This window comes from Phalacrocorax carbo, chromosome 12 (assembly GCF_963921805.1).
Source record: "Phalacrocorax carbo chromosome 12, bPhaCar2.1, whole genome shotgun sequence".
Classification (NCBI taxonomy): Eukaryota; Metazoa; Chordata; class Aves; order Suliformes; family Phalacrocoracidae; genus Phalacrocorax; species Phalacrocorax carbo.
Genome location: NC_087524.1, coordinates 14,759,359 through 14,782,022, shown reverse-complemented (window position 1 = coordinate 14,782,022; position 22,664 = coordinate 14,759,359). Strand labels below are relative to the sequence as shown.

The 22,664-nt window shown below is 35.8% G+C and overlaps 1 protein-coding gene across 3 annotated transcripts in view; it reads right to left on the bottom strand.

Annotated features, from left to right (window-relative positions):
• The window catches only part of ATRNL1 (attractin like 1), a 524,212-nt gene that overhangs the window by 228,538 nt on the left and 273,010 nt on the right, over window positions 1–22,664 (bottom strand). For all 3 annotated transcript variants that reach the window (XM_064464229.1, XM_064464230.1, XM_064464227.1), the window contains exon 26: window positions 3,412–3,490. In XM_064464229.1, the coding sequence (XP_064320299.1) occupies window positions 3,412–3,490 (79 nt within the window). The remainder of the gene's footprint in view (window positions 1–3,411; window positions 3,491–22,664) is intronic.

The following is a 22,664-nucleotide window of genomic DNA, read 5'->3' as shown; positions in this document are numbered from 1 at the left end:
TAACTAAATCGAAACACCAATAGATATGGGAAAGGGGAAGTTAAATTCAGTGCTGACAAACATCACTTCAAGTTTTGGAAGACATAATGTCTTTATTTATTTGTTTACTTATTTTCATGTACTATAATAGTTTCTTACATGTGCATATAATAGAGCCTAAATTCAAATTAACTGCTCAGTAAGATTTGGGCAGTGCTCTGAGCAGCAGAAAGCAAATATTTGCTCTATTGACAATAAACTAGGAAAGAAACTGGAGAGAAAATTTCTAAATTCATGGGGAAATTGAGACATTCACAGTACACAATGCAAACAACTTGCTTTTGCTTTCTATTGGATTGAGGCCATGCCACCTTCAGTTTGGAATCAATAATGAACCAATTTAGCTAAGCATTAAAGTCAGAAGGCAAAAAAGGACAATGTTCTGAATTTTCAGCTACACATAGAAGTTTTCGAAAACTTCAAAAAAAATTATTTGCTTACCCCAACAGCCTGATAAAATTCATTACTATGAGATCACAAGAACTGGATAGTACAGTTGCTCCTCCTCTAGGGGGAAACAGACTGGGATGAACAATAACTGGATTAATAGCTATTAACAGCATGCTTTTTCATATTTGTTTGTGTTCTTGTTATATTTCACTTCTTACTATAGTTTGTGTCCATATGAAAGTAACATCTAAAGAGTCAAACATTCCTGTCTTTCAGGAAAGATGAAAGAGATGGGAAGCTCATCTGCCTACACGTGTAGACTTTAAAAGTAGGTACTTCAGAATAGTTTTCAACAATAGGTTGCCTTATACTTGTGTGTTATTCATAAAATTTATTTGTAACACTTCACTCCAAAACCCCAAAAAAAGATGCTACCTATGAAAACAAGTTCTCTGATCTAGATCAAAGGAAAATATTAAGTGGATCATTATTGAAAAACTTGTATTTGACGTGAACTGCTGCTGATGTGCAATAGCAGATTGAAAATAAAGGAGGTTTGCTTAAACATTTACAATTCATAATGCTACCACACTCTGGGTACTGTTTCACACCTCATTTAAAATAGGAAGAAATACATACTCATGTAATTTTGAAATTAAACAGAGGACATTTCTGAACAAAAGACAACTAAGCCTCTCTAGTTATATACAAGGAAAACTAAGGATCAGAACTGAAGCATAGACCTCAGAGATTTTAATCCAACTGCCAAGTATTTCTTTCTATTTTGCTGTGCCAAAGAAGCTGATTTATGTTTACATTGTATTTATCAGTCAGCTTATATGAGGATTCATACAGTCTTAGAAATGCTTCTGATGACATTAGGAAAATAGAATTTGGAAAACTTCAAAAACTTTTAAATCAGAATGTGTTCTTTATAGGATGATGTCTACAGATTACATTAAAAATACTATATTCCAAACATCTAGGAGAGTAACCATGGAAAACAGATTAGACACCCTAGATGTGTAAACTCATGTGTTCATATTTGTTCTTAAACATGTCAATAAAACAACCTTATTAACATGAGAAATGAAATAAAAGAATTGTTACACTCCGTCACAATACAATTTTGCACATAACTATTAACAAGTTAAGTATTGAGACAAATTCAAATGCAATATTAAGAAATTGAATAGAATACTGTAGTTTAAAGGAACATTCATCTGTATTTTTGCAAGTAATAACAAATATATGAGCACTTGCCCTTAGAGGGAGAATATGCTTAATAATATTCACCTGAATAAAAAAACCGCCTACATGAAGTAACTATGATAATATACATCTTTCCTTGTAGCACCAGTCCAAAGCTAAACCTGGGCATTACTACTCTATAATTTCAGTGAAGAAAAATTGTAAGTGCTAGTTACCTGGTGCTTTTAAAGCATATGTAAATTCACTGTAGGTCTACAGTAAAAAATAAAAGTTATTTAAACATTCATGGCACCTGTATACTAAGAAAAAATACTTAATTAAGAAAGAATTGGCGTTTTTTGTTAAATCTAGCTTACAATACCATTAAGCAAATGCTGTTTCCAAAAACTATCAAGATTAGAATCTTGAAGGGAAAAAAATCACTGGCTAAAAATGATATATCTTATTTATAAAAACAAAATGAAATATGGCAACTGTAAATATACATCATCTGAATCATGTTATGTACAGGTAGCAGTATACATAACCTAAGTTTAATCTCATATAAGCTTAATCATTTGTTAAACAGGTAAGAAGAAATATTTGGGCCAAATATTCCAACACAGGTATAATGACTTAGACAACAAAAGAAAAAGGTATTTGAAGAGATTCAACTGTGCCATGGTTTTAATGACAGAACTTAATATCAACAGAGATAGAATTTTGCGTAAAATAAAAAAAAATTACAAACAAAAGAGAAAGGAAAAAAAAAATGAAAGTATAAACTCTTTGCAGAGAGGGTTGTCTCCTACTATATGTTCCAATGACTGTCGATAACAACACAGCCTAAGTCACAGCATCAAATAGCTTCCTAGAAAATTTGAAATGCTACACTATGATCCTCTGTGTTCACTCAGTTTACCAATGGTTTTGCACTACTATTTTGAGGCTATTGACAATACTGGGATGTATTAAACACAGTGTAATCAGCTGGTCAAGAGAGGTGATTATCCCTCTGTGTTTAGCGTTGGTGCAGCCTCACCTTGGTACCTGTGAAGCTCCGAGCCCCATAAGTTGAAAAGGACGTTAAGGTACTTGAATGCGTCCAGTGGAGGGCAACAAAGCTGGTGAAAGGGCTGGAAGGAATGTCCTATGAGGAGCAGCAGCTAAGGACTTTGGGCTTGTCTAGTTTGGAGAAAAGGAGGCTGGGGGGTGACCTCATCGCTCTCCACAGCTTCCTGAGGAGGGGAAGTGGAGAGGGAGGTGCTGAGCTCTTCTCCCTCGTATCCAGTGACAGGACGTGTGGGAATGGTTTACAGCTGCACTGGGGAGGTTCAGACTGGACATTAGGAAGCATTTCTTTACCAAGTGGGTGGTCAAACACTGGAACAGGCTTCCTAGAGCGGTGGTCAGTGCCCCAAGCCTGTCAGTGTTTGAGAGGTATTTGGACAGTGCCCTTAATAACATGCTTTAACTTTTGATCAGCCCCGATGTGGCCAGGCTAGATGATCATTGTAGGTCCCTTCCAACTGAAATATTCTATTCTATTCTAAATATTCCACCATAAAGAAAAATTAGCTTTCTGCAACCTAGAGCTGCAATTTTTAAAATTTTTGACAGGAGGAAGAAACAAAGTTTTTTTCCTGGCATAAAAAGTCCAGGGTAAAAAAAATGTTTAGAGGAATATTTAAATTGTGCACCCAGGAGAAAGTGGAGGTGTGATTGTTCATCAGAGCGCTCAATTTATTCTGAAAGACAAAGCTACCACAATAATCTTAAAGTTATTGATACCTCTCTCCGTCGAGAAGCCCAACAGGTTTGTTTGATTTTCCAAACGACAGCAGCTACCAGCAGTAAGGATAAGAAACAACTGCAATTACAAAAAAAAAAAAGTAATTGTAACATAATGGTCTGAAAAAGCTGATGTTTTTAGGGTATCAAAGGTAATGAAAATACATTTAAGCGTGGAAAAAAACCCACAAAAATAGAGGAAAACTAAACTCTACCAGGATGACAAACAGTCGACCATCCAAGTTCAAAGTCAAAAGAGGATGTACACCTCTGATGCCGTGATTTTCTTCACAAAATGCTATTACTGTCTCCATTAGCATGGGATAAGCTCCATTACAACCATCCACACACCCACAACAGTATCAACAATGACGCACTGCATGTTCCACATTCAGAAGATGGAAAAAGAGGATGAACTATAGCAAAATAATTATACCAGTTTATACTCCTCTCCATTTGTGAATTCTGAATAATTTCCTGGGATACAGGAATGATAACTATGCAGGGAGTCTCATTAGTTTGAAGAACCAGGTTTGCACATGACAGTAGGTCTGGTTTATCAAATTGAGTATTTCTATAGTGAATCACACAGGGAAAAAACCCAGAGAACATCACCATTTTACAGTCCTAATGACACAACAGACGAATATAAAAATTATTAAGCTTCTCCAGTTCACAATCGGAGCATGTGCCTTCTCTTTTGCTCCAATATTTTTGTATTTGTAACATTTAGTCCATAAAGGATTTTGGTAGAAAGATCATAGAACTCTCAACCTCTTTCAGTGCATTTCTGGATACTGACAAAAGGCATCTAAAGTTTTTTATTAAAATATCTGAAATTTCTAGTTGTATGAAGAACTTTCGGTCATGTTAGCATATCTGCTGTTCACAGTGTTTGCAATTAATACAACCCTGTAACTATTGAACTATACTAGTCATCCTTATTCTTTTTTTTATCCCGCCCCCCCCCCCCCCCCGAAAGCTAGTATAGGAAATACCAAGAACTCCCTGAAGTAGCATAGTTCAGTGGAGTACCATGCATAAATGCAAAAATATAATCATCATCCATGCAGTAACACCAATGTTTCCCTGTACCATGCTGTAAACAGAACTGAAATTATGACCTAGAAGATATATCTCCAGAAATAACAGCTCATGGCATTCAATTTTTATCCAAAATATGGAGACTATTAGAAACCAGCTTATGGCAACTATAGTTTAATGTCACTATTTAGGTAATGGAATGAAAGCACCCAATCATTCCTTGATCCGCAAGCAGCAGAATCAGCTGTACCACTGAATATTTAACAACAAAAAGTACCATTGCTCTGAGTATGTTCAAAACTCACTCTCCATAACATAAGCTTTTCTTGATGGTTAAAGTAATACAAATTGATATGACTTTCTATCAGCATCTTATTCACTTAAAACACTTTTCACACAAACTTTCAAAATTCTTTTTTATTAATTTCTTCTTGAACAGCCTGCCAGAGTGAGACCAAGTTTGAAAGAGAAAAGTCCCAAATATATAAAGTGGTTCGGGCATAGACTGCTCAATCAAAATTAACAGCTTGATTTTTTACTTAAGAGACTTAATTCTGTCTGTTTAGCTCCAAGAAGGCTGGTTGTTCTGAACCTGAAAGGAAAAAATTGTTAAAGGATTTGTTTCTAGATACGAAGTTTGACTTTCCTCTTAACAGCCAATGTCAACCACCAGGATCTTTTAGCAGTTGTTTAATGCTCTTTGGGGCTTAGGGATTTCTATGGAAAGGAAGATGTATTCTCCTTCTCTCCTTGTAGGGCCATTTTAAATACTGCGTTGAGCTTTTATTGGTTCTTGTCAGAGATCCTTTAAAGGTATCTGGAATTTTGATTGGTTCTGATCAATGGATCAGAACAGTTCAACATATCTAAGAACCATTCTGCCAACAGAAAATTGTTGGAAGAGTCAACAATCTGCAATAAAAGGATGTGAGAGGGTAAGTGCTGGTTCAAGCACCTTAGGGAATTCAGAAGAGAAATCACAACCTTACACTTTAATGAATCTCAGTGTAAATCATCCTTCTACATGGGTCTTCGCTGAAACGAACTAAGGCAGTAAGAACATTTTAATTGATGCACCATTTTATTTCTTAGTAGAAGGATTTCTCTTAAGAGATTTTTACGACAAATTATCTAAGTAGCACAAAGAATGTTATGACAGAAACTGATCACCAGAGAACATTCACCATTTTGTTTAATACATCACTCCAGTTGATGCACTGTTTTCATTTTTTAAAATTTGTGTTTGGTTGTCTCCCTTTCTCCAGTCTCCTTTGAAAGCAAGCACTCATTGACTGAGAATTTATATTTGGTGTCTAGGAAAAAACATATCAAAAAAACCCCCACTGACCACCAGAATAAATCCACTTTTGCGGCAACATCTTTTAAACCAATAGCTGCTTACAAATACTATTTCCCAGAAATGTTTCCCCTACCATATACTGTACTGTCTAGCTAGTAACTGCACCAGATGCTATGGGGCAACACCAGAACACTGTCGTGTTCTACAAATTAGCATGCTATGCATGAAGTGGGGATAAGCCATCTCACTTGCTCTTCTCCTCCTCTATAGTCCTTCCAGAAAAATAAATTAGGGAAACATCAGCAACTCTGTTTAGAATTATGAACTCAAAGCTCCTGAAATTTGAAAAAGATGAATGCATTCAAGAGAGCTGGACACGAGAAACTAAGAATGCCTTGCTCTGTGCGACCGCTGCATTATGACAAGCAATGGAATCTCTTTCCTTAGAAAATTCTGTCCTTCACATTTATTAATTTTTTGAACAATTCTCTTATGCTAGTAGAAGAAAAAACTTGAGAGTTCTGGCTGAAAACCTCAAGCCAAATTGCTTCTGTGCTCTGTATGTCAATGGAGCTGGGTCTCATGCTGAACTTTCCTGTCATCAGTCAAAACATAGCTTAGTTTACTTGCAAAGTCAAAATCAGAAACAAATGTTTCAAAGACACACCCATAAAATAATATAAATCATTGGAAATTACAGCATTGATAATGTGAAATGTTTACTTAACACTTGCATGATCTTTTCTTGGCAAGTAAACATGAAATCCTTTATTTTATTCTGGTTTTTATTTTTAATAAAAATAATCAGAAGGGAAAAAAATCAAAATTCATGTTAACAAAGAGAAGAAAAACATGGAAAATAGATTTTTTTCAAGCTAACCTAGTTCCAGACTGTGGTGAGATAATAGCCTTGGTTTATTTAGGACAATAAAAATTAAAGCTGACTGCAAAGGATCTCACAATATTGAGTGACTTGGCAATAAAATAAGAGAATGAAATTCAGTGCCAATGAACTGAAGGCAATGTGCACAAGAAAAAAAAAATCTCTAGCTACAAATACACAATGATAGGTTCTAAATTAGCAATTACCACTCAAGAAAATGGTCTTGAAGTCAATTGCAGATAGTTCTTTGAACATATCAACTGAATGTTTAGTGGCAGTCAAAAGAGCAAATAGGATGTTAGGGAAGATTAGAAAAGGAATAAAGAACAAAACAGAAAGCGTTGGGATGCCAGTGCATAAATCTATAGTATGTCTGTATCCTGAAGCAGCCATGACCTCATCTCAAACACACAAACTAAAAATGTATGAAGGAGTACAGTCCACTTGGCTAGGGGAATGCAATGGCAGTAGAAATAAACTCCTTTTGGTTTTGAAACAATAGGGAGTCGAAAGGAGAAACGATAAAGACATGAACATTACAGAGGAAGAGTATAACAGAAGAACAAGTATAGAAGGATGCTTTCCAATCCCCCAGTACACTTCTTAGGTCCTTCTTGAGACAGAGATATAAGAGAAGAAAGCAAAATGATAGATAGTGTGGCAAAACAGAGATCAGTGCAGCGCAAAATAAATGAATTAAAAATTGCCCAGCTGACAGCTAAAAAAGAAATTGTCAGAAGGGGACCAACATCAGAAAAGGAAATTTCTAGATGGGTTTGCAAGGTTCCCAGAGCATCAGATCCAGTCAGTTTTGATGAGACTGATACATAATAGCTGAGAGGTCTATGCATGACACAAAGACCAGGGGAAGAAAAGTTAATGGTAATGAGGACAAAGAAATCATACAGTGTGCCGACAGGTCAATTGCACCTATTCCACAAATTCTTTTAATTTTTTTTTTTTTTTAAACACAACTACTAAGTTGTATTTATAAGGGCAGAGAACCTAGGCCTCATTTACAGATCAAAGGATATGTATTCCCCTTGGAATTACGCAATTCCCCAAATAATTTAGAGATCACTGTGAATGACCAACTCAGTATGAATTGCTTCTGGGACGCTGAAATAAAAAGGATTAAACAACCTTAAATACTCAGGTGTGCAGCAGTAAGCAGCACTTGGGAGATTAATTTATCACTCTACAAGGTATTGCCAAAACAGATACTATCAGACTTGCTCTTGAATTTCTGATATTTCCTTTTTTTTAAAGGAGGTTGGAAACATGGAGAGGACAGAGAGAAGAATCGCAAAAAATATTCAAAGGTTGGAGAAAACCTTTTACTGACAGTGATTTAACAAGCTCAATCATTTCACCTTTCAAAAAGATCTAGTGGTGACTTGCCTACAGTGTGCACAAATTTCCATGGGGAGAAAATACCAAGGCTTATTCATCTGGCACAGAAACACATGGTAAGAAACAATGGCTGGAAGCAGACACATTTGAATTAAACTCAGATTATTGTGATTTATTTTCTGTATCATAAAATAAGATTACATATACTAGAAAAATAATATTTGACTATGCTGCAATGAGCAGAATGTCTAAGATACAGAAAATGGATGGATGGTAAACAGGGAGTACAAAAAATAAATGTGCTTACATAGACTCATCCACATGGACACAGATTTGGTCCACAACATCTGACCCTCTAGTTGAGACTCTGACATCGAATAAACAGAGAAAGGCCTTTGCAATGCAGATGAAACACTGACCCAGAGTGAATGACTTTCTGCACTTATGTATACTTCCCAATAAGACAACTTTCATGCTGAGACACACTTAAAATTGGAGTAGCCCAAGCATTATCAGGATTTTGTAGTCTCTAGAACAAAGAAACGATCTGCCAGAAGATAATGACATCGCTTTCCACAGTTGCTCCTTCAAATGGCGTGGAACAAAATAGGGAGAAACACTATAAAAGCATGCTTGAAAGGGAGCAATTTGTCACCAGTGGTGTGTATTACAGGCTGATTGAAAGTTATCATCTTAGTATTAAGTAGAGGACAATAATCAATTAGAGAACAAATAAACTGAAGAGGAAGCCCTGAATATAAGTAATTTATGTCCAATACGGGAGGGAGAAGTGGCCAAGGAAGGGCTGCAAGAGAAAAACAGGGTCTAGTAGTAAGGTCTAGGCCAGACGGATGAAAAGGGACATACTGATTTAACAGAACACAGAAAAGGAAAACTGCAAGGAATAATTCCTGCCTGCATACCTATTTTTACTTTACAGAGGTCATATCTAGACATATTTAGTGCAGTTCACAGACCTGACTGAGGAGTGAGAGGGCAGCGTTTTCCATAACCGAGTAACCGAGAAACTATTCTCTGTGTGTGTGTGTGATTAGGAGGCAGGCTAAAAACTAAGATTAACCACTAGCACAAACCATAAGGGGAATTAGTGGATATGTTGGTATTCTCAAATTAAAATGAAACCTGCAGATCATCATTAAACAGTCTGAAATGCAGGGGAAAATCCATGGAATGTAATGGTCAGTGTGGCTGGACTAGACGAATTAACAGCACGTTTGTGCCTTAAGCCCTATGAATGCGTTATAAATATATTACAGAATTCCTTTTTTATTTCATTACATATTAATGCCTGTAAGTTACTTATTGTACCAAAAAAGTACTTGCATTAAAATGAAATAATTTACTTATTTTTGCAGTGATGTAAAAGGAACTATTTCATGAATTAAATACAAATATTTTAAGGACCAATATTGTAAATGGAAGGTAATGAGAACAAGACAAAATGTTCCATCCTTCACTATCTTTTCTCATTCTCTTATTATTTAACATGTAAAGAGAAATTAAAATGTCCAGAAAATGTATGTAAACATTCATGCATTAATAATTGTTGTTCCTCTGATTTTACATAAGCTACGAATTTACATAATAAGTCAGTATAAATTTCCATATTGGATGAAAGCAAACAATTTTTTAAACTTTACTGTAAATCTAGTACAATTTTAATTCTATTAAAATTAAAAATTGTGTGGGATTCTGCTTCAAGCACCCATCACATGTGCTCATATTACACCAGGGAACAAAGTACAGCAGCTCCGCACAGCTGAGGGTGGCGCAGAGTCCCTAAGCTACCCCCGGTTAAGCCCACCTTTGGAGAAGCATATCTGTGCAGCACAGTTTGTCAAGACCAGTCTAACAACTCACAAGAAAACTGATGGCCTGTTACCTCGATGCAGCATCACATTAACATCATTATACTGTTACCATGCTCAAACACATGTGGCAGACAGGTGCTTAGATTCCTAGGGGTACGCCTGCACTGCTGCTTCAGTCTGGATCTGGAGTGGGCTTTAGATCAAATTCCCTGACTGTCACCACTGTTGTGCTTTGGCTCACACTGTGGAGCAACCTTGGAGCTCATGATGTGGAAACTGAACTGGAAGATGTGCAATGTATATTCCAGACACAAATGGGCTAGTCCAAAGTGAAAAAATGACAAGGTGCACATAGTGAGGACGTCAGGTCCTCAGCACCATTTTACTCAACAGAAGATCTCTTATTTGTCCACACTGCTTACTAACAGAGACATAAGTGCCCAAAGATTACTTTCATTAAATTATTTAGGTGCACAGCAGCCTCACTGACTGCCCACATGTGTTTACTCACACATATTATAAAAGTTCCTCCCAAGCCTTCTTCTGAAAAAATAGGAGTTGGGCCACCAAGGCAACTGTTGCTTAATTGCTTGAAATCTGCTGTGTGAGACAATAGTTAAATACCCCTCTAGATCCAGAAACCTCATGCCCCTTAATCTCACTATCTTCCCCAAGAGCACAAAAAATGTACACTTCACTAACCAGCAATCTTAACGGTGACCCTGAACTCTATTGTTTCTCTTTCATACTAACTATGGGTTTCTTAAACACAAACAACAAAAAATGGTATTCAGTAAAAAACCCGGATGACAAAAAGCTTTTTAATGTAGACACATGCAAAGAAAATTAGTCTCTTATCTAAGTTAATGTTTTTAATTTAATATTGCAAAAGTTTCCTAAGAGATCACGTATATTGTTTTTCTAAGAACTGCTTTTCTGACATATTATTTACTATCTTTTTATTGGCAAATAGAGCACATTTTAATTGATATGTTATAAAGCAAGCACAATTCTAAAATAAAAATAATTGAACAATTATTTTTCTAAAACCATGACTTTGAATAGCAATTATTGTCACAGCAATTGATTTCTCTCATTGCACTTGACAAGAACATTGTGTTTATGATTATGATTATGTGCTAGGCTCAGCCATCCTTACTTGTGTTAACTAATATACACATGACAAGCAGCTCCAAAGATTTCAGCAGGATTATCTGAAGTACAAAGGACTGTAAACATGCTATTAGGAGCCTGATATGTATGAGAACAGTATAAAATTTTTTATGTTCTTAATGATTAATTAAATTTCTCTGAACCACACAGTTTTACAAACACTGTTAGAAGTAGGAATGTTTCAATGACTAGCAATTCTGAATTATTCTGGGAATAAAGTGTTATGGTTCCAAATTAAAATGTGTGAAGACTTAGAGGAAAGAAGTCCTGGCTAGCAATGGAGTGGAATATGCAGCCTCCAGTCCATGGTAATGCAGTGTGTTGGCTGACCCTGCAGAACCAAGACATAATAGCCAGTAGTGACTGTTTTGTGGTCTAAGAGAGCTCTGGCTGCCTGTGCTGGTCTTGGCTGGGTTTAGATCATCGTGAGACAGGTTAGTTTTACCCTACTGATGATATGTTGTTGCAATAGTAGTCCTGCTCAGTATGCGAGGAACGGCAGGATCAGACCCCTGGTGTGTGCGCTTGGCTGAGGGGCCACTGGCGCGAGGCTACCACAGCGGGCATATGACTCAACGCCTCTAAGTCAGAATCCTGCCTAGATGCAGAACCCAGCCAGAACCAGCACACTGCCACAGCCAGTGAAAGACACCACCTACTAGGCCAGCATTACCATCTCGGTGATGCAGGAGCATTCTTCTTGTATTCTTGCTGATCGTGAGAAACACCACCAGTACCAGCAGCTCCAGGCACTGGCTGCAACCCACACTCCATTCTCCGTTTTCTGGAACTGAGCAGCTAATAGCTGGGCAACCTTTTCCTCTTCAGCTACACGCATTTCATTGTTGTACAGACTTAAATATGGCAGGGATTTTTCCCATAAGCCTGGATCTATGTCCCATTCTGAGGTCAGATTTTTCCTGCCTATGTTTTAATATAGCAATAGCTCCTGAGTTCCAACTGTTCCCCCACTGTTCTCCATGAAATAAAGGAACCCAAGGGAAATTTAATTCAACTGTGAACTTTCTAGTCTTAAAGCCCTATAAAGGGTTCAAGCCCTCAGTTCACACTTTCTAAACTGGAAAGAGAAAGAAATGTCTGAATGTGAAGTGTCTGTGAATATCTGTGATGTTATTTAAAACTTCAAGTATTTCTAAAAATCATTTAAATGCAAATTTGTATTTATTTACTTGTCTCTAAGATGGAATTTACACAAGTTAAGCAACACCTTTCAAGTTCATTTAAAACTAATTACATGGATAATTCCTCTTATCCAAATGACAGGGATTAAAATGCTGGTTTTGGCTGCAGTCCTGAAAACCCATATATTCCCATAAATAACTCTTGCATGAAGTGTCTCATGAAAGACACAAAATTGCCCCTAAAATTCACTTCCCACATGTCCACAACTACCAACCTTATAAAAAAAAAAGAATAACAGTTAGAAATATATGTTGACTTCTACTAATCTGGTCCTCCCAGGCAGAATGCTGTTTGGTAAGAATGAAAGGTAAAGGATGTCCACATTAGATTTGTTTTACTGTGTCATGGTTGATTAACAGGAACAGTATCTGCACACAGATGCAGTTCATAAAATTACTGACCAAGGTTTTAAATTAAGATTTACAAACATTGCAAGGGCATAAAGGAAATACCTTAGCTCATGGATGAAAAAATACATTCATACAGAGGAGACAACTGAAAGCATTTTTATTTAATATATGCAAAACTTCTTAAAGATGGCAACAGAAAATCTGTATACCATTTTCTGCAGTTCACACGGCAAAGTAATTGCCATGAAAGGCTCTGCAGGTACAGAAAACACTAATACATAGTTATTCTAAGGTGAGAAAAGGCTGACAGTGTATACAATAGGGATCAGAATTTAGAATAAATTCAACAGTTAAATGGTATAAGCTTTTTCATTTATTTGAGTATTTAACATGTAATTAAAAAAAAAAAAAAAAAGAAAAAAAGAAACCCAAAAGAATAGGTTAAAGAATAGGTTTCAATGATTTCAGATTCCTGCATTTCAACACAGTGTTCTTCAATGCCAGCCTAACACCTCTCAAGTATCGTCAGCGCAGACTCAAGTTATACCCCAAGGAAACATCAAACCTCTGTGAAGATTTCCACCTACCACAGAGCAGTCCTTTTAACTGAGGAGAACAGGAGACCACATCTAAAGAATTTCCTGCTCCTGGTATAGGAAAATAACACAATTCTTGTCTTCATACATCTCTGTCTGAGAATCACACAAAAAACCTGAGTACTTCTACTTGGAAACAAATGGAACTGGTATTTATCTCACCTAGAATAAAAGGAAGAAGGAAAGCTGAGATGGAGCCACGGACAGAGTAATCAGGCTGTTGAGTAAAAATTAGATTCGGAAAGTATGTCAACACATTCTCTTTCCCTGGCAGATGAGACACTGATCATTGATGATCCTAAGCTTTATACATTAAATGTTTTCAGACACAATGAGCTAGGGGAGGCTCTCCTCCCACATAATAAATTCCTGGTTTTCTATATGTTAGAATCAAAGAGATTAGTCGTTTTTATGAAGCAAAGAGAAGTTTGGCAGATCAGTGTAACGGATCTTTCTACAGAATTCCGTCTCCCACAGAGCAGATGGAATATGAAGACAAAAATTTATTTCTGTTTTGGAGGACTATTACTGACTATGACAGGAAGGTTGTAAAGGAATTCCTCAGAAAAAGATCTCATTCCCTGGCCTTATGAAGAAAAATACCTGGAAAACACAGGGATACTGTTAATTATTTAAAAGAAGAGAGCTGTAAAAATCTCAGACACAGCCTAGCTTTAAGGATATCGCCTAACTGCCTTACTACACTGGCCACTACAGGAGGCATGCTCAGACATGAACAAAAATTTTTAAATAATTTTTCTCTTTTTTTAAATGGCAGATAGTACTTAAATCTCAGAACTTGACATAACATTTTTGAATCAGTAGTAGTCAGGTGGGTGTGGATTTTCATATCCTCTAGCAGTATCTGATCCAAGCATCATTTCTTTTCGCATATGACTTGTGTTACAGCTACATCTTAAATTGTATTCAGAGTAAAGCCCCTTTAAGAAATCACCTCCGATATGGCTACATGCTTAATCTTCTGAAATCCCAAATCAAACAATTCATTCCAACTCCACCAAGGTAGCACCACCTTTTAGGTGCTTCCAGAATAACTCTAACCTGACTGTGATCATGAGATGATACTGTCAATCTGCTGCAGCTGGATTCTGTTGCATAGTTCATACCTTTTTTCTTTTTTGAGGAATTCTCATTAATTAACCATCAGGCCATCTCTAGCTGCCCAGCCAACCAATCACTAAAAAGTAGGGAAGGACAGCTCTGATCCAAGATCACTATTACTTCCACAAGGTAAGTCTGAATTACCCCACTGACACTATTTTCTAAAATATCTGAGAAGTTTGCACCGCAGCCGCCTGGCCCATTCGCATATGCACACTGCAACTCCACTCAAGAAAAAATTTAAGTATACCTCTGTGAAATATATGTGAATATATGTATTATATATATCAAAGTAAAATAAAATTAGGCAGGTATTATGGGAGAAGAATGGAGTTCTAGAATGTGATTGTTTTGCTGCTTAAATAGCAATATAAACAACAACAGAAATCAAACAAAAGCGTACAAGTGTACTCAAGTACTTCTACCCAGAACACCTATACTGCATGGGGCAGCACAGTACTGATGGCAGGTGTTCCTGGAGTGCTTCACCCAAACTCTGACACTTAGGAGCACAATGCGTGCCTCTGTATACAACAAATTATAAACAGAGGATTAGATGCGCAGGCTGAGATGCTCCAGCATGTAGAGGGTAACTTATTTTGGAAGTAAAGAAGATTTATTGTAGTAGAAGATCCTTGTTGCCTCTAGGTGGCTAGTTGGCCATGGTGAATGTTTTTCATGGTAGCAGCCTTTCTGGTTTGAGACTGGCTTTGGCAGTGGAGATCTGTACCTTTCAGAGGAGACAAAAAAAAGGTCATGGGCAAATCAAAGAGGTACCCCTGTGCCATGGAGCTTTCTGACTGGTTTCCACAGGACCACTGGATGTCGTAGCACAGAAAATTTGGACTGCTCTGATGAAGTTAAGAGAAATAAATGAAAGGGAAATGAGCCTTAAAAGCAAAAAAGTATACTGTTAAAAGCATGCTGTAAGAAGTCTCTAGAGGAGCACATTTAAAATTACTATTAAAAATGTAACCAAAATAATTTTGTTGAGGAAGAAGAGCAAAATTGAGTAAAACAATATACTAAAACTTCAATAATGGTATTAATAAAGCTTCACAATTTAACCTCTGAATGCGCAACTGAAAAGAGGGAGATTGCAGTATCAATGGTATCTACTGCATTTTATATAAATTCTATTTTAAAGTAAGCGGCACCAGTGAAATATCAATATAAAACATACTAGTTTATTAGTAAGAACAGTTACCACATCTGTGTAAAATTGCTTATTAATATATATTGAATGTAGAAAATCAACTTAATCCTTCATGTCCTGAGGCATAAACTCCTATAATAGTTTAAAATAATCTCTGACAACTGCCCCTACAAACCCTGGGTTTATTGGTCTTTGCTGTGCAATGAAACATCAAAATACTTCTTGAAGGTAAGGAAGAATGAAATGTGTTTGAGCAGGGAATTTGTTATTTGCAGGAAAATTATTAAGAAAAAAAGAAGTATTGGGTTTTTTGTTATGTACATGTGCTGAAATGTTACAGACAACATACAGGTTTTTAAAATAACTTCATTAAATAAAATAATTATTAAAAAGTAACTATATAATGTATAAATGCACACATACATATTTTATATTTATATTTTCCTATTTATATAAATAATGCATATATATATGTGTAAAGCTGTCTTTTCATATTAAATCTGCCACGAGCCGTACCAGAAGCTACTATAGTAACGTATGAATGAATGATCAATTATGCGAACAGCCTTTACATACAACTAAAACGGGAAAATGGATATAGCGTACATCAGGATGCTATTTGGAAGACCAACATTCACATTTCATTCTGCCAATACAATATCAAACGAAAGTGAACCATTTAAAAGGACTCTGAAATATATTACTCAATAAAGCTCTAGATGTGAACTTTAACTCTCAGCAGTTCTGCCTTTCACCTCTTTGAAGCAGCAAATAAAGAAGATTTACAATCAAAGAGGCTTAATCTAACATAAACTGAAATTAATCTCCATAGAATAAATATAACATCACACCCATAAAGTGTGATTATGTTTCTTTTACTCATGGAAAAGACTTTCATATTTCATATAATTTTATGGTTTTGCCTTTCATGGGTGAAATACTCTATATTTCTCTCAACAAGTGATGCAATATATAAAAAATCCAGACCTAAAAATGGAAAAAAATGGAAAAAATAGAAAAAATGTGTTCAATATATTTGCAGAAGAATTAGAAATTAAAAATATTGTTTCTATTTTTAAAATAGATGTCAATCTTTAAAAAGCTGTCAGTTCAGCTTTTTTGCAATGATCTTGCTGAATTATAATAGTAATTTAAGATCTTAATTTAAGGGGAAAAAAGGACTCATTTATTCTAATTGCGGTCTATTAGTGTATTTGGGGAAGGAGGACTGCCAACCAATGCCACATTTCAGTAGCCTTCCAAACCAAAAGATATGCATTATTTCAAGAAATATTTATGATGCTTTCCCCTCATTCTTTTTTTTCCACTGCACTGTTTCTCTAGTGCAGATGTTATCCTTTGATAATAAATCACAGAAATATAAAAGGCAGAGAGCCACCAAGCCATGTCAGCGTTGCTTACTAAATTAGACTCAAATATAATCCAGAAATGTACTAAATTGCTAAAGAAATTTTCCCTTCATTTTTTAACATTTCCAATACCTTTTCCAAAGAGGTGAACATATTTGAAGTGGTAAGTGTAAAAAAGTAATGAGTATCCTTATTGAATGCCCTATTAACATGACAATTTCCTGAAGACAGAGTAAGAATTTTTAGATTTCCAAGCCAAGGAAGCATCATTATTGTTCTGTAATTGCACTATACAAAGAATACAAAGCCCCCGATAGCTCTCAACATGGTATTTATAATTTCAACTGAAAAGACTCAACACATATAAGGAAAGAAATATAATTTTGAAACTGTAGAGGGCTTTCCTAAAATATCCCAAAACATTGAAACCACAGAAAAAACAATTATTATATGAAATATAATTGGACCACATATGCAGATTAAATTAAGATTTTAAAATATAAATAGATGATGTAACTACTTTTTAACGTGGCTTCTGGAGTCCACAGCAGAGTTTCCATAATTTTGCTTTTTATTGAAAAAATGTGACCCCTCCAACCCCAAACACCAATACATAAATAAATTAGAAAACCCAAAATCTTCCACACAAAATGCTTCATTTGGTACTAGAAAATTTTGCTGGGATTTTTTTTTATTATTCCATTAAAAAAGCTCATTAGATGAATTCTTTTTGCATTCAGTTGTCTCTTCTCAAAAGTAATAATTAATTTTAATATTTTAGTATCTATGAAATCCACAGCATAACACACAGTCTAGCACTCTCTTTTCTCTCTTTCTGTGATTTATTACAACTGAACAGAAGAACTCCGAATATTTCTCTACTGCTATAAACAGATTGCTCATTTCTTCGATGTCACTCACTTCACAGCATGCCATACCAACTGCGCCTGCAAAGACAGACTGGCACAGTGCTTGAGAAAGCTGCATGTCACTTGCTATAATGGACAATGACATTATAGCCTAAAGGAAAATCCTTCTCATTTTTACTTCCTTTATTTTTCGTTATTATTTTTCTTCATCAGCTTTTGCCCCACTTCACTATACACTTACATATGGAAACAAACTTCTGAAGTTAACTTTGCGACTGGTACATATACCCTGTCATAAGAAGAGAGATTTGCTTCTCTTTTGAATGAAAATGACAAAGTCAAAATTCAAAGTCCATTTATCACAGATGAAAACCTGTTCTAGTTCTTTTGTTTTAAGTACGGTGAACTGGAGTTTCATAAAGTGACCAGGATTAAGCTGTGAATGCCAATATTGGTTTATTCTAAGAAAACAATTGACTAATCAGATTTAAGAAAATACAATATAAAATGTAGGGAATCAAAACACAAACACAATATTATTTCTCTATGATGCTTCTTAGGAAAAAAAATACAGTGTATCTGTAAAAAGATGCATCCCTGAAAGGAGAACATTACAGAACTGTCTCAGAGTAAGGGAGCCTGCAAAGTCCTGAGTCTAAAAAAAAAAAATTTTAAAAAGTGCTTTCTTCAGGAATCTTGGGCAGGATATTTCAGGTGCCATCTTCTGAGACCTCTGAGGTGAACACTACTACGTAAGTGGCAGCTTTGATTCCAATGACATTTTATAAAAGCAGAAGTGACAAAATGTTTTTTGGAGTGCTAGGCTATAGCACCACACACAATGAAGACTGCAATTTAAGATTTTCTCTTTTTTCCTCTAAAAAAGACTAAAAATAAAAGAGAAAACTTTCAAATCCTGTTATTGTCACCCAAACCTTCACCCTACAACTCCCCTCTGCACTTAACCAGCTCCAGAACTTACTTCAAGTTATTATGAACTGAGCAGAAACTGGTATTAAGCACTTCACCAGGCACAACGAGCAGCATTCATTTACTGTATTTGATACATACAGGCAGTGAGAAATGCAAAATTTTAAATGCACCTACTTGGAGGAAGGAAAAGCCCATATCTGCTATATATCATGTGCATAGTCCACCTTCATATATCAAGCTGAGCAATTATTTTGTACTTTGAGGAACAGTGTATGTTGAAATCAAAATACAGCAAGCACTTGTGCACTCACATGCACTTTCAAATGACTCAAAGGACGAACACAAAAAGAAAAACAAGAAAGAAATAATGGAAAGCATTCCTTTTCACCAAGGGATTAAATGACTCATCTGTTGTTTTGAAGAACAACCAGTCTAGTGGGACTGGGGAATCTCCTTTGCCTGCAGGCCAATAACAAGTGGCTGCCTTCTCAGGAAATATGAATATATCAAATAACTCTACAGTGACGACAAAGTTTTCAGGCAATTTAGACAGTGGAAGACACAAAGCCACATTCCACAATTCAAAATAAAAATTTTAAACAAAATAAACGCCTACTCAGATTGCCCACTGCAGTAGAGACATGCTTGTCCCAGTGGAAGTCAAACAACTATTTGCTTCTAAGTGAGGGGAAAACTCTTTAATGCATCACTAAGTAAAAATCAATTTTATCCTAGCCCCAAATGTAAAATCCATTTTGCTAAGATAACTTGATTTTCATGTTACCAGAAAATATTCTAATTTAGATTTATAAGACTTCTGCATTTTCTGAGAACCCAGCCATGGTGGGCGTGATCTGATCCCAACACACTGTGTTTTCTCTTTCTTATGGAGATCAATATTCAATCTCATAAAGCTAAGCATGCCAAAATCTAGCAATAGTTTATCACCCTTTATTTCAACAAAAACAAAACACGAAGCCAGGCAGACACACCAAAGGATGCCAGTAAAGAGAAAGGATTCACCAGCTGCAAATTTATACCCAGAATGGCAGATTCAGGTACTGAAGCTCTCGGGAGATCTGATACAATGTGCTGAGGCGCAGCCATCCACTCCCACGGCATGAAACTGAAGTGGGGGTGATAAGTGTTCAGTATCTGCTGCAGTTCCTCTTGTAGCTCATGCTACTAGTCCTCATCCTAACCTAAATGCCCATCCCTTCCTCCTGCAATAAACACTGGGTATATTTTGAAATCGTTTTCTCTCACTTGTAATGCTTACAGGAAGTTCTGTCAGAAAGAACGTACCTCTGATCCCAACTGGCCATAATTTTTCACAGAATTTCTTAAAGCACACACAAAAAGATTTTCAAACTTTCAAAATGCCCATGTTACTTAATTTTGCTCTACTTACTATAAATTGGAAAGTCTGTAATTCATAATAGTAAGGAGAGATGTCATAAAAGTGACTGAAGTGCACCATTCTGGCCTGACATAAAATCCACTGCTGGCAGCTCCACCCCAAGAACCAGAGACAATGGAGGAAATTGTCCTGAGAGCATAAAGGTGCACACGCAGAGAAAGTGCCTGAGTAGTTAGCCTTGGTACTATGGGTTTGAAACGGGCTTTAAAAAAATAGGTACGACAGCAGTTGCATATCAGTACCTATCACAAAAATACTAATAGTTAACCTTTGCCACTTCTACTGATTTAATCTTTGCCTGGGTTTTGATTATGAGACAAAACCACATTTTTTTACCAGAACTCCTGCTTCAGATTTTCGGTATAAATAATTTTCCAAGAAATGCGTGACTACTGCTAGAAATTCTTAATTATAATTTTATCTAAAAGCAGGTTTAGAAATCAAGAGTTTCTTGGCTCTCAATTCTGAATTTACTCAAATCATATAGAATAAAAACTAACAGCTACTGAATATTGTCAATTTTTATGCATGATAAAATATGATCCAAAGAAAAAATAAATAATGTTTTCAGAAACTAAAGATACTTCATATACCATTATGAAATGCCTAAATTGTCCTGGCAACCAGGAACTTGGACACCAACTGAAACTATATATTTGTGTAAGACTTAAAAACACTGAAAACTTCTTTATCAGTTACAGTTTAGGAAAAATAGCCAGGCTTTAGCTTATTGAGTGTTTTACTGGTCAGGGTAATAAAGGAATAGACTTTCTTTAACTGTGGGAACTGCATTTCTTCAGTAGAAGAAGCAAGATCATTCACATTTAACTGTGAAATTTTCTAATGAGATCTGTACTGCTTCAAAGCAGGTGGGGAAAAAAAAAGTCACACGCTTCTCAATTTGTGTGACGGCTAAAAGTCTTCAAGTCATTGACTGAAGCAACACAGATACCACAGTTTCTATAAGACAGTTAGGAATCTGTTACTACTCTAACATATCTGATTGCATTTCTACTCTTAGAGAAAAGGTCACTGAACCAGTAGATACAATGACACTTTCCAGTATAAAAAGAATGACATTAAATAGGTGGTTTTTTCATTATAAATATCATGGTCTGGAGCGCTACAGTTTCTGTAATATTCTGCTTATTTTTTGAAAATAACTTTTATTTCTATAATTTTCCTGTTCTGGGACATACAAAAACAGGGTCTTAGTAGATCAATCATTAATTGCAGATCTAATCATACCTTTTGCACTTTATTATGTATATTTTTAAATAAGTTCCTTACAGAACAATATTTTTAAAACAGTTGATCTTGATACATCAGGAAAATTCTAAAAATGCTTGTTATTTTGATGTTTCTGATTCAAGCAGTAAAACATGCATTTAATATTTTACTCTGGGGCATACTCCCTATAAAGGAAGAGTTTTAAATTATACTTTTGAATGGTTGTTAAAAAACTGTTATTGTAAAAAAAAATATATTTGCTGCTTTCTCTAGGCAGCCAGGGTGAACAGGGTTATGCCACATGCATATAAATATGAAAAATATAATACTAGATGGAGGAAATGCAAATGCGCATTTATCAAAGCAGGCTGAAACATGTTTTGTTATCAGGCTCATTCAAATTGTTTTTAAACATAATTATTTTCTCTGTCAGTAATCTTAGCAAATATGACCTGGGTTATTACTGTTACCAACATGCAAACCAACCAACCCTTATTAAAATAATTTTATTAGGCTACAAACTGTTGAAACCAAATTTTCAGATACAGGCTTGAACACTGTGAACCACTCTGAAGAGGACATATTGATGCTGTATTTGGGTATGACTAACTCTGTCCACTAGTGTGAAAAAAAAAAAATTAGTTATTGCTACATTTTCCTAACTGAAATATTCTACAGCTTGTTTAGACCCGTGATGCTGTAGAAACAACATCCAATTTAATATCTACTGAAAGTTTTAATGGTGTCTAGGCTGGAAACATTTGATTCTAAATTTCTCAGACCGGGTTACTGTAAAAGACACTATTTTTCCTACATTTATTTACCACATGGCAACTACTAGTCCAGTGACAAACAACCTGGCAGTTTCTTCTTTGGATCATTTATGTGGTCTGACCATTGGCTAGCTCTGATGCCAGTGAGGGTGCTACGCTTGCAGAAATTTTGAGTCTGGAGTGTGGCTGGGACATCACCCATGATTGTTTTGGTTCTGTGATAAGCAAATAAATGGACTTTTAACACCTATGGAAACTCCGTGCCTCTGGGCATAACATGGAAAACGACCACACAAAAGGTAATGGTTTGTGTCTTGGAAAGAGCCAATTAGCCAAGGAATAGGCGCAGGCTACTCTTCCTAGCAGAGTTAATCAACTTGGGAACAAAATGTAATTAAATAACTTTTTTCACCCAGTCGTTTCATTCAGAACTAACTCAAGCTTCTCTCCCTTCCCTTCCCTTTTCATCTCAGATTCTGCTTTGCAAAGTGTGAAACTACTCTATGCTATTCTTTTTGCTTCTATATTTCTTTTTTCTTAGAAACATAATGCAAGAGCTCCAGCTCCTAGATGTCCTACCTATGGCTACAGACGCTGCAATACCACTTCAGTTGTAGAAGAGTACCATACACCTTCACATCGAGAT